Consider the following 12,403-nt stretch of genomic DNA (forward strand, 5'->3'; position numbering starts at 1 on the left):
AAAGCCCCAGACATCATTCTCAGCTTATGTGCTGATACAATGAGAGTTGGTTTTTATCCTAATATCAAGAGATTAGTAGTCTTTTCTGGAATATCTGACCACCTGCAGAGGAAATATTTAAAGATACTGAGTTCAGGTATTTTAGAAAGAGGATTGCCAGATGTAGCAAATAAAAATATAGAATACCCAGTTAAATTTGAATCTTAGATAAACAAATAATTTTTAGTATGTCACATGCAATATTTGTGACACATTTATATTTTAAAATTATTTTTTGTTTATCTTAAATTTAAATTTAACTGGGCATCCTGTATTTTATCTTAGAACCCTAAGAAGGAAGTAGCCCAGCCTGATTAACCTACATGAAGACCACAGCTAACAAATTTCAGTCTCATGCACAGAGCTTTCAGTCAGTTATTCACAGACTTAAATATAAGTGAATGGTCAGTGAAGGATTACCAGATATTTAAGAAAAGCTTCTAATATAAAAAATAAAAAATAAATTTTAAAATGCAGCTTGGATAAAATAGAGACTAGTTAAGAAGAAAATAATTTTTGAAACTGAAATATTTTTAAAGAAATTAAATTCTTTCCCTAAAATTCTAAAACAGTATCTTATTAAAATATAAAAGCAGCCCTGGCTGGTTTTGCTCAGTGGATAGAGCGTAGGCCTGCGGACTGGAGGGTCTCGGGTTCGATTCCAATCAAGGGCATGTACTTTGGTTGCGGGCACATCCCCAGTAGGGGGTGTGCAGGAGGCAGCTGATCTGATGTTTCTCTCTCATCGATGTTTCTAACTCTCTATCCCTCTCCCTTCCTCTCTGTAAAAAATCAATAAAATATATTTTTTAAAAATAAATAAATAAATAAAAATAAAATAAAATAAAAAAGCAAAGAAAAAACACAAAACCACCAAAAATGATTCCCCAAAAATTATCAATGACAGTAGACATATAAAAATCAAAGGTTTAAAATATTAAGTTGATACAATGTTCTAGAAATCAGAGCATAAAGAGTAAGAGTTAGAAGAAAATAGAAGAAAAAGGTAGATATTAAAAGTTAAAGAACCAGTTCAAGAATGCCTTCATCAAAATAATATGGATTCCAGAAAGAGAAAATATAGAAAATGAGATATAAAAATCAAATATCTAAAAGTTTTTCAATAACTGAAGAACATAAATACCCAGATTAAAGTTCCTCTAAATGCCCCCCATGCAATGGATTAAAATAGAGCCACAACCAGCAAGATCACCATGCAATATCAGAACACTGGGGACAAAGAAAAGTTTTCTATGAGCGTCCAGTAAAGAAAAGATCTCATGCAAAGAATCAAGAACAAAAAGGATTCCAGATTTTAGCAGCAAAAAAGCTACAAGAAAGTGGGTTAATGTTTTCACTATTTTAAGTGAACTTATGTCCAACCTAGTATTCTACTAGTGTATCCAGTTGTCTCAGTTCTTTCCAGTCACTTTAACAGAGTACCATAGAGTGGCTTATAAACAACAGAATTTTATTTCTTGCAGTTGTAGAGGCTGGGAAGTCTGTGATTAGAGTACAGGTATATTCAGTGTCTGATGATAGTCTACTTCCTAGTTCATAGAGATCCATCTTGTCATTGTGCCTCACATGACAAAAAAAAGCAAAGGAGCCCCCTGCTGCCTCTTTTTTAAGAGAACTAATTCCATTCATGAGGGCTTAACCCTCATGACCCAATCACCTCCCAAAGGCCCCACCTCCAAATACCATCACATGGGGGTTTAGTTTTCAACATTTGAATTTGGGAAGGACACAAACATTCAGTCTATAACACTGGCCAAACCATCAATCAAAGGATGAGGATAGACAGAAGCCATTTTCAAGCATTAGAGCCCAAATTTATCTATGAATTTTCTTTTGTAATCTACTGGGGCATGTGCTCTGCTAAAACAAGAGATTAGGTTCAGAAAGGAGGCAACATGGGATCCAGAAAACAGGGGATCCAACACAAGAGGTAAAAGGAATCCCCAGGATGATTGTCAAGGGAGATCTTCAGATGCCTGCTGTGACTGTAACAAGACATTAATACAGCCTAGAGAAGGTAAGAAAGTCCTAGGAAAAACAGACGACCTTATGAGGAGGAAATTTACACATCTGGGTTAGCATCTGGAAAGAATTTATGGTTTTGCTGGTAGAAAATGAAGGGGAAATAAATGAGACAACTGCAAAAAGCATTGGAGGGGTAATGGTTACCTGTATCAGGGTCCTGAACCAATCTCTTTGAGTTCCTGGCTCTGCCACATATACCTTATTTTCTTCAAATATAAAACAGAGATAATAATAATTACTGCTTACCTCATAATGTTGCATTAAGTAATATATATATGTATGTATGTATATTGGATATATATATAAACTATGTAGATATATAAGGACAGTGCCTATCACAACATAAGAGCTCAATACATATTAGTAATTACAGTGTACTCCATAGCTCAGCTATGTAGCATGTATACAGTCACAATGATATTAAACTGAATATTTGATAAACTGAAAATACAGTGATACTGAGGTGGATGGAGGGATGGGACAAGTACATGTTTATGAAGAATGGGAAGGGTGTGTGTGGAAGAGAAGATATTCTCAATATTCATTATTTGAAAATATTTAAAAGTGAAAAATGAAAAAGTAGTAATAGAAGCATACTATTTCCAGGTATGAATGAGAATACTAAAGAATTAACTTAAAGAATTAAAACTGATTGCCTTTGGCCCTGCTGGTGTGGCTCAGCTAGTTGGGCATCACCCAAAAGGTTGTCCGTTTGATTCCTGGTCAGGGCACATACCGTGTTGTGTACTTGATCCCCTGTAGGGGGCATGCAGGAGGCAGCCTATCAGTGTTTCATTCACATTGATGTTTCTCTCTCCCTTTCCCTTCTTCTCACTCTAAACATAAATTTAAAATCTTTTAAAAATAAAAATAAATAAATGTCTTTTTTAAAAAGTGATTGCCTTTGAATGGAGGTATGGAAGCATTATTTTTCACAAACTTTGTAGAACTATTTGATTCTACTTGGTGCACGAGTAACAAATTTTAAAAAATTAAAACCAGACTTAAAACAAACCAAAAAGTCATTTGTATGTAATGCCAGAGAGAAAGCAATTTACAAAGCAGTACATTTCTATGAGTCTTGCGGCCTCCGGAGACTAACACATATTGAATAACCACATACTTCCAGGGACAGCAGTTAAGCTCTCTCAATGGATGTTCCTTGTGGGTGTCATTTTGGAACACATTTGACCCCAACTGTCAGCCTTCTTCTGCATGTGGCAGGATGTCCCCTGGCTCTCTGTGTCACTGTAACAGGTGAATAACTAAGAAAAAAAGCAATCCTTCTGTCTGTGGACACTTGTTTATAATGGCATTTGGGGTCCTGGGGCTAGGCGGACAGGTGCTCTTCCAGAAGGCTAATGAGATAAAGGTTCCTCCAGCTGGCCCTTTTGCAGAGCTTACACCTGAGAAGCAGATAAGCAGATTACTCCAGAAACAGACACTGCTTCGTGTTCTTCATAAATCCGCACCCTCGTAAAGGTAAACCAGGAAGGTTATCCTCACTCAACTTGCATCAGTATTTAATTCTTTCCCATATTTCTGTCCTTTTCTGTTTTAATGAGATTTGGGGCCCTTCCGTGATTGTTGCCCGATTTACCGATGCACAAAAGTCAGAATGTATTTGGAAACCGAAAGGGCTATTTTTGTTATTTGGATTTTTCTCCAAGTTCAAGGAAACAAAGGTACGTTGTTTAAACTTGTTCATTTTTAAATTGCTTACCTGTAAAATCTATTTACAGAAATGAACATTCAAAATCGACAAGGTTAGCACTGTATCTCAGAGGGCTAGTATATGAGAGGCCCTAAATAAATACTGAATGATTGATTAAATGATTGTCCAAAATGGTTTTTACTTTATTAAATATTTACTACATAATCCTAAATTGCAATTTATATTAACAAAATAGGAGAGACGAATGCATCCAACTCCTTAAAATTGACAAATAAAATCTAAAAAATATAATTACTGTTTTTTCATTTATGACCAGACAAAAAGTGTATTTCTTGCCTTCTCACAGTTAAATCATGAGTTGCTTCCCTTAGAAAATAGAAAATCTGCTTTAGCTTCAGAGTTTATGATTACAACCAACTCAGAAACTTGGTAGTTTTTGAAGTTTTATGTATATAAAAACTAGGCACTGAATGTTCTTACGGCAAATCTTCAAATGAATCTAAAATTAAAGCAAACTACAAAACAGGCATATTTTTAAAAACAATGTATTTTTTAAAACTTGAAGAAAGCTTCACTTTTTTAAAGAATCAGCTTGATTTTTAAAACATGATATTTTTAAGACATTTGAAATCAATAATTTTCAGTTCTTCTTTAAGGATGACATAGTTTCAGACAATTAACATGTTAATTGAACTATTGGTTTAAAAATGTCCATAGAAAAGTGCAAACAAATAGTTGTGTGCTTATAAGTCACAAAGTAACTGATTCTGTCAGTTATTTTACATATAATTTTTAGTAGTTGCATTTGTAGGGAGAAAAAAATTTTTGGAAAATGTTATATAAAAATTCCCTTTATATTTTGCTACATAAATGATAGTGGGGGAAGCAAAAGTTTACTTACCTCCCCTTTCAATTGTCAATTGCATATAAATGTTTAATTTAGCAAAAATATTTTAATTTAAAAAATTGTGGTATTTTAGTGTATTCTGAATTTAATATGCTAAGCAAGTCAATTTGTCTGTTTCACAAATTTGACCAGGCAAATCAGCTTTGGTTTTTTGTTTGTTTGTTTACTTAATTATGTTAATAATTTCACTTTTTTTTTCTATCTGTATATTATATATCAGCCCTTACAAACAACTGCAAATTGCATAATTATATGTAGAAAGTATAATAACATAAGCCCACCAAAAAACTACAATTTGTTGTATTCCTATTTCTATGAAACAAAATATTATAACTATAAAATAAAAAATTCTAACATGATACTTGTTTGGGGCTTTTGATGCTGTAAGAATCTCAAATCTGAATTTCTGGTAATCTTCAATTAGTGAGGTCTACATTAATTAGAGTTTATTTACTTCAGCCAGACTGGTTTCCCATTTGTGACTAATTACCCATCATGAATGTATTTACATAGAAAATGGTTTTAGGAGAGAGAAGATTTCAATGTAGTACAACTAGTTTGCCTTGCATAACAATTGGGTGTTACAATTCAAGAATTTGGTTTTTTTAATATAAATTATTTGAAAAATAAAAAAGATGTGAAAAATTACCCATAGTGCTTCCATCCAAACACAGTGTATGCTAGCACCTTCATATGGTTCCTCAGTCTATGTATGCTTACTTAATTTTTTCATGATTGCAGTTCTGTTGCACACAATTTTATACCAGGCTTTTTGTAATTCTAGTACATCATAGGAATCTCCTGCATTGCTATCTAGTTTTGACAAGAATCATGTTATAGGTTGTATAATGTTCCTTTCCGTTAATACTCAACAAAAGTGAAATAGTTGTTTCTAATTGTTTTTGTTGTCATGAATATTATTCTGGTGAACATTTTGGTGCATAAGCCTCTCTCGGTATTTAAGATAGCATAAATCCACTAAGTTAAAATTACAATATAAACAGTTTTATGGTATTTGATTCATATTGTCAAATTACTTCTCCCCACCTTCCCCATTTGATTCCCAGAGTGCTTACATGTACCCAATACAGAATACTAAGGGATTCAATCCTTGTTTCAAAGGATTTCTTTAAGCTTTCTAGATTCTGAATGTAGTTTTTCTACTGATACATAAAAATGAAATGGCTTTGATTTTAAAACGTTCATTAAATACAATTGTTTAGTGCAACAAAGATAGTTGAATAGTTTCAAAGAACGATTACTTCATGGAGATACCAAGGCTCCTCTCTTTGGTATCCATATTGGGGATACCAGTTGCACTGGGTGTGTACAGCACTGTTTTATCCTCTTACCTTTCCATTTCACATAAATCATTTCATCTAATCACTTGTGACATTCTGATGTGTGGGATAAAGGGCAGAGAGAAAAGCCACCCTTAGCAAGCCCTAGAATGGAAATGGTGTTTATCACAGTATGTGCCTTTTGCATTACATTTGGTTATACTAAATGAAACTTTTAACTAAGTTATTATTAGTTCACCAAGGTAGGTAATTATTTTAGTAGCTGTGAAATGTCAGGAAATTTGCATTTGAAGCCACTCCATTTCTTGCTAATCCTTTACTACTGGGATATATTCTCTTTTCATAAAATTTCCTCTAAGGTATATTCCCTCATTGTGGCTCCATTAGAAGAGAACAGGGGTCCATTTGTATATCTGAGATAGCTGCCTAGTGACAGTCACACTGACTTTGCAGCTCCTATATTTTTTTTTAATCTCTGTTACAGTCTCAAGACAGTGTAATTTGAAAGGTTCAAGGCAGGTTATTTTTGTTCAATTATATCTGAGAAGGTGTCCTTAAAATCAAAGCTGTGTAAATTAAAAATACTTTGCATCCAATTAGTGGCATGCTTCAAACCATTTATTAGATTATATACTTACTTAAAAATAAAGAAGCAATTGCTGCTTTGTGGCTCCTCTATGCTTTTTTCACTGATCACATTAAAGGACTATTATATGTGTGAGTTAATTAAGAAGCAATGACATGACCTACTGCTTTCTTGGCCATTTCTGTCAATCATGAGCATGCAGCCACCTCACATATCAACTATATTTGCATGCTAACCCTCTCTGGAAACTCAGATCCTGTATACCTGTAATGCCTCAATCATGTTCACAGATTTTTATGTTGTTTTAAAACAATGGTTCTCAACCTGTGGGTCGTGACCCCTTTGGCGGTTGAACGACCCTTTCACAAGGGTCGCCTAAAACCATCCTGCATATCAGATATTTACATTATGATTCATAACAGTAGCAACATTACAGTTATGAAATAGCAACGAAAATAATTTTATAGTTGGGTCACAACATGAGGAACTGTATTTAAAGGGCCAGAAGGTTGAGAACCACTGTTTTAAAATAATCTCAGGCAACAAAGTTTGTTTTTCACAATAGTATCTAGGTTTATATTATAATTCAGTATGTATGTGGTAATGACCATAATAACAAGCCAGTCAAAGATAAGTATCACATGATCTCTCTCATATATGGAATCTAATGAACAAAATAAACTGATGAACAAAATAGATCTAGAGACATAGAAACATGGAACAGACTGTCGAATCTCAGAGGGAAGGCTGGGGTAGGTGGGTGAGTGGGAAGAGTTTAACCAAAGAACTTCTATGCATATATGCAAACCCATGAACATAGACAATAGTGTGATGAAGGCCTGAGGTGGGAAGCGCGGTTAGGCTAGAAGGGGTCAATGGGGAAAAAAGAGGACATCTGTAATACTTCCAACAATAAAGATAAGTTAAAAGGAAAAAGAAATCCTGACCTCATCACTATGTTGTGAAGTATCAGACTCCATGCAGGGTATCTGAGGTCTCAGTCCACACCACCTCTTCTTGTTTCAGGGTAGGAATGACATTCTGCAGTTGAGGGGTACCAACCTTGGAACCCCTCAAAGCAGCTTGCTGAAAGGAAGGAGAAAGCCTCGGACCGCAGCGTGAGGTTTAACCTTCCAAAGCAGAAGGTCTTCAGCAACTGCTGGGTGTGAGCCTAGTGAGAGTGACAGACAGTGTCACTGGGATTTCAACCTCACAAATCAAGAGCACCAAGTCAGAGGGAACCATTTCAATAATGGATAGTGATGTACTTTTTGCTCTGGGTCCAAGGCAAAGTTTAGCCTACAATGAGTTGACATGGTTGACTTGCATAGCCATGGTAATGAGAATTTGTTTATGGAAATGGCAGTCGAGTGTGAACTACACATGCATTGCTATAACTGTTTGCTGAAAATGTGCGCCCACGGGTGCACCTCTCTACCGGCCACAGTAAATGTGGGAAAGAACATGAAAGAGCTGCAGAACAGTGGTAAATGCTTCTAAGCATATGGTTGTATCAGTAGATAAATATTATCCCATGAACAAGCAGTCATTTTTTGAGGAAACACTGTCTTTATGTTTGCCTTTGTAAAGTCATCTTAATTCCTTCCAACTTGGTTTTCTTCATTCAACCATCTCTAGTCCCCTTGTCCACCGCAGCCAACATCTATTTTCATAACTGCTCCCCCGGGAGAAAGGTTAAAAGAAACTAAACCAGATGGAATTTTGTGGAGAAAAGTCAAGACCTCAAAATTAACGAAAATTTCCACTTCAGAAATACTTTAATTTCATATAGAAAATAACATATGTAGGGCTAGTTTGTCTGTCTTAAGGTTCCTGCTGTATTTATGACAAACAAAAGTTACACTTAATTAAGCCCTACTATAAAACCCAAGGGCACTATTACTAACTCACTGTAGTTAGTTCAGACCTGATCATAATACTTTGCAGGTGGCAATCATATTGATACTTTCCTTATAAAAGCTCGAGCATATTTTAATTAATCTGACTTTCTGAGATTTTGCTGGTTCACAGACTCAGCTCATGTCTAGTCAGGAACCTAAGGCAGAGAATCATTTGAGGTGAGAATGTTAGAACCAAAACTGAGATTTAAGCTGTATCTAGTCCTATCCAATATCCACTTAGTCTATTAATTAGGCCAATATCATATGGAGTGCAATTAACATGGTTTTTACTATCAGTTCAAAAGCCAACATTCATCTGCTGACAACACTAGGTGATCACTGATTCTGGACCATCTCTAACATTTATATGCATGTATTTACCCATATTATTCAGCTCTACCATAAAAAATGGAAGCACCAAATTTAGGAGTTCTATTACTCATTAAGAAAGAAGTATGACACTTGGAACTCCTCAAAGAAGTGGAGTCGTTTATTCATTATGTCACTTTAAATGCCCACCATTAAAGTCTACGTTTAGTGACAAGTGGCTTATTTAAGGTTGCGTTCTGTATCTAAAGGAAGTGCCTGGCCTGATGGATGTGATCTGACACAGTGGGAAAGCCTCTTCTGAACCAAAAATGCCTTCCTATCAAACACTGAAATTTTACCTCCAAGTTGGCAATATTTTCAGACTCGAGATATACAACTCTGAAACACCCCTTTCTAATCATTCCTCTTCCTTCCAGAGAATCTGATTATATTCTCATCAAGACCCACCAGTCCCTCAGCCTCTTCTAATTTCTCCAGTTTTCAGCCCATCCAAATATCAGTGTCCTACACATTAATCCCAGCTTCTAGGGTGCTCTCCTGAACCTGACTCAATAGTCTTCTTGTTACAATAGAAACTTGGCCTTTAACTTTCTGCCCCCTTTGCTTGGTAATTCCACTCTGGGTAATCTTAGTCTTCACTTTTTTCACTCCCATTCCTAAGCTGCCAAATGATATTAGAGAATCTCAAATAAACAGAGTGCTTCCATGAAAAAAATTGATGTGCTATAACCTTAATCAAGCCCTCCAGCTCATTCCACAGTGATACCCATCCTTGATGCCCTGACTTAGTCTCCCAGTCTGATTTCCAAACCTTCCCTCTCTCCTTAAGTCTGCAGCCCAATTCTCCCTCATTCACATAACAGTACAGTTAAGAGTAAAAACTTTAAGGTTTGCATAGGACTGCATTCAACACAGAACACAGCTGCACAGAACAGTTCTGTCACTTATGTGGCCTTGGCAAATTGCTGTCTCGTATCTATCTCCATTTTATGGTTTCTCGTCTATAAAATGGGAATAATAATAGCAGTGTCTGTCCCATAGAGCAGTAAGGAAGATAAGTGAACTAATGTTTATGAAGCTCTTAATGAGGTACCTTCCACACAAATGCTCAATAAACACTAGCTCCTAAGATGACTATGATGACTACCACCGTTACTATTACCACTGCCTCCTACATGCTGAGAAGATTGAAGGCATTTGACTTCATTTGACATCTCTTCTTTCCATTTCAAAGTTTCTCTGAATCTTTATCCAAACTCTTCTCATTCTTTCTTCTTTCAGAGAGAATAAAATGATTTCATGTTTTTGCTACTGTTGTTGCTATCTACCTATGACTTTAACTCCTTTTATAACCAATCCCCCCAAGAGCTCCTTCTGCCGGTCTCCTTTTCCATTGACTTACTTTTCCCAGCCTAAAGGCTTACATGGAACATTTCTCAACACTGGTGCAGACACCACTGCTGGAGCTCCTGCACTAAAGATTCTTATTTAATGTGTCTGGGATGGGATTATTATTAAAGTCGTCCAGGTGATTCTACTATGCGGGCAGGTTTGAGAAGCATGATCTATTGCTCTTCGGTAAAGATATGATATATGGGTCATTATATGATGGGCCAACAGGGGATTTGTTTTAATCTCTCTTTTTTACTAAATTATATCATAAATCTATTTCCAGTCTGAAGGGAGGGGTCTCATTATTTAATAGGGCTCATAGAATGATTTATGTAATCATTCTCTTTATTATATTGTCTCATTTTTAAAACAATTTTAGATAAAACAGCACTGATTATATTAGGGCATAGATAGGTTACAGGAATAGGTATTTTGAAAAAGCTACACAGAATGCTCTGAAGCACGCTGTTAAAAGACAAATGCTTAATGAGGACAGGGACCACCTCTATTTTATTCTCCATAATATCATCAGCATCCCCTTCTGGCCCAAACCACTCTGCTTCTTGCATTCTGTCTCATTTCATGCTGTCAGCTTTTAGCTCTAAAGTCAGGAGTGTGGGTATTATTTAAAACATCTTCCTCCTCTTCATATGTAATTTGTTACCAAATCCTATCAAATGGTGTGCTGATCAATATTTAGCAACCATCTCTCCCTGGAGTGAAAATCCTAACCACGCTGTTTGCCAATATCCACAATGCAAATAACTAGTCCTGCCATGGCCAAATTCAAGCTGCCAACATGACATCATCTGGCGTGCACAATCAGCTCTCAGGAGCTGGCGCCAACATGGACCTGTTTCAGCACAACTGCATTGTCAAATTTAGGACACAAACGTGTCCTTAACTGAGCTTCACCTTTTCATCCCCACTTCCTGGGGTCCTATTATAACAACCTTCTCTCAGGTTCTGGCCTCTGGCTTCTCCATTTCCTAAACCTGTGCGAATAGTCACTCAGTGGCAAATCCTGTCAATACTATCTCATAAATATCTTTGTATTTCTCTAGCTTTAACTAATTCTGTTATCCACTGTACACCATATTCCCCCTCTTGAGAAAAAAAAAAGAAAGAAAAAGAAAAGGAAAGAAAAGAACTTCCAAAGCTTCCTGATGCCTTTGGAATAAAATCCAATAATTTCATTGGAAGCTTCTTACTGGTATAACCTGCCCGCTACCATCTTTTTCAGCCTTACTGCTTGAGTCTCAGCCATGGGCTGTCATCATTGCTTTCTATAAAACTTCTTACTTGGGAAACATACATCAAGAGTGTACAAACCATACCTGTGGTATTTATAAAACAACAATAACATGCTCACCTCCCAGATAAATAATAACACATCAATAGTATCTTAAAAGCTCCCATCTGCTCTGCCAGGATCTCTTTCCCTTTGCTCCGTGCCAGCAGTAGCCACTGTCATGAACGTGTCTGCCATTAGTGTCTCCAGCTACAGATGTATTCTCTAAATAATGCATTTCTGTTTTCTTTGTGATTTTTATATAAACAATATGATGCTGTATGTGTCCTCTTATGACTTAGTTCTTTGGCTCAGCATTATGTTTTAAGATTCATCCACATTGTTGCATATAGCAGACCCTGAGGCAAAAGCTTCTCTGTTACTCTTCATTAAGGAGTGCATTTTCAGGGAACCAGAAGGAAAAGAAACTGAGGAGTGAGGCAGTGAACAAGTGCAAACCAACGTAAAGATGCCTTGCCAACTGGTCACCACTTTGTATCAAATGTAACCAATTGCTGGTCTACAGGACCGCAGGACCTCCAGACAGCCCATGAGGGCGACAACCTGGGGTAAATGGTGAAGAATTTACAAGGGATCTCTTCAAAGGTTTGCCTCGCAGGACAGTAACTTTCCTATACTTCTAGTGTACTCAGCTGTGGACAGCAGCGGGGTCCTGCTGCTTCTCACCTCTCTGCAGCCACAGAAAATCCTGGGGCAAGAGAAACAAATACCCAGACAAAGCCACGAGGCAAGGAGCTATGGGCCTATGTCTCCTGTAGCAGGTCAGAGCATATGAAGAGCTAGTCTAAAAGAGGTGAGGCTCAGAGGGCCTCCTGAGAGGCATCTGAGACATGCTATGGCCTCGTACAGATACACAACCACAGAGTCATTCTTCTGTTGATGGACTTCACCCTTGTATGTGTATCCTGGTGCTC

General features: G+C 36.6%; 1 protein-coding gene across 1 annotated transcript in view; it reads left to right on the forward strand.

The window, feature by feature from the left end:
* Nucleotides 1-3,703: 3,703 nt before the first annotated feature.
* The window catches only part of IMPG1 (interphotoreceptor matrix proteoglycan 1), a 126,943-nt gene continuing 118,243 nt past the window's right edge, over nt 3,704-12,403 (forward strand). The window contains 1 exon segment of the mRNA XM_070419095.1: nt 3,704-3,770. Within this exon segment, the coding sequence (XP_070275196.1) occupies nt 3,704-3,770 (67 nt within the window).

Source organism: Myotis yumanensis, unplaced genomic scaffold (assembly GCF_028538775.1).
Source record: "Myotis yumanensis isolate MYYU_CA2020_CCGP unplaced genomic scaffold, mMyoYum1.0.hap1 SCAF_6, whole genome shotgun sequence".
NCBI classification, from domain to species: domain Eukaryota; kingdom Metazoa; phylum Chordata; class Mammalia; order Chiroptera; family Vespertilionidae; genus Myotis; species Myotis yumanensis.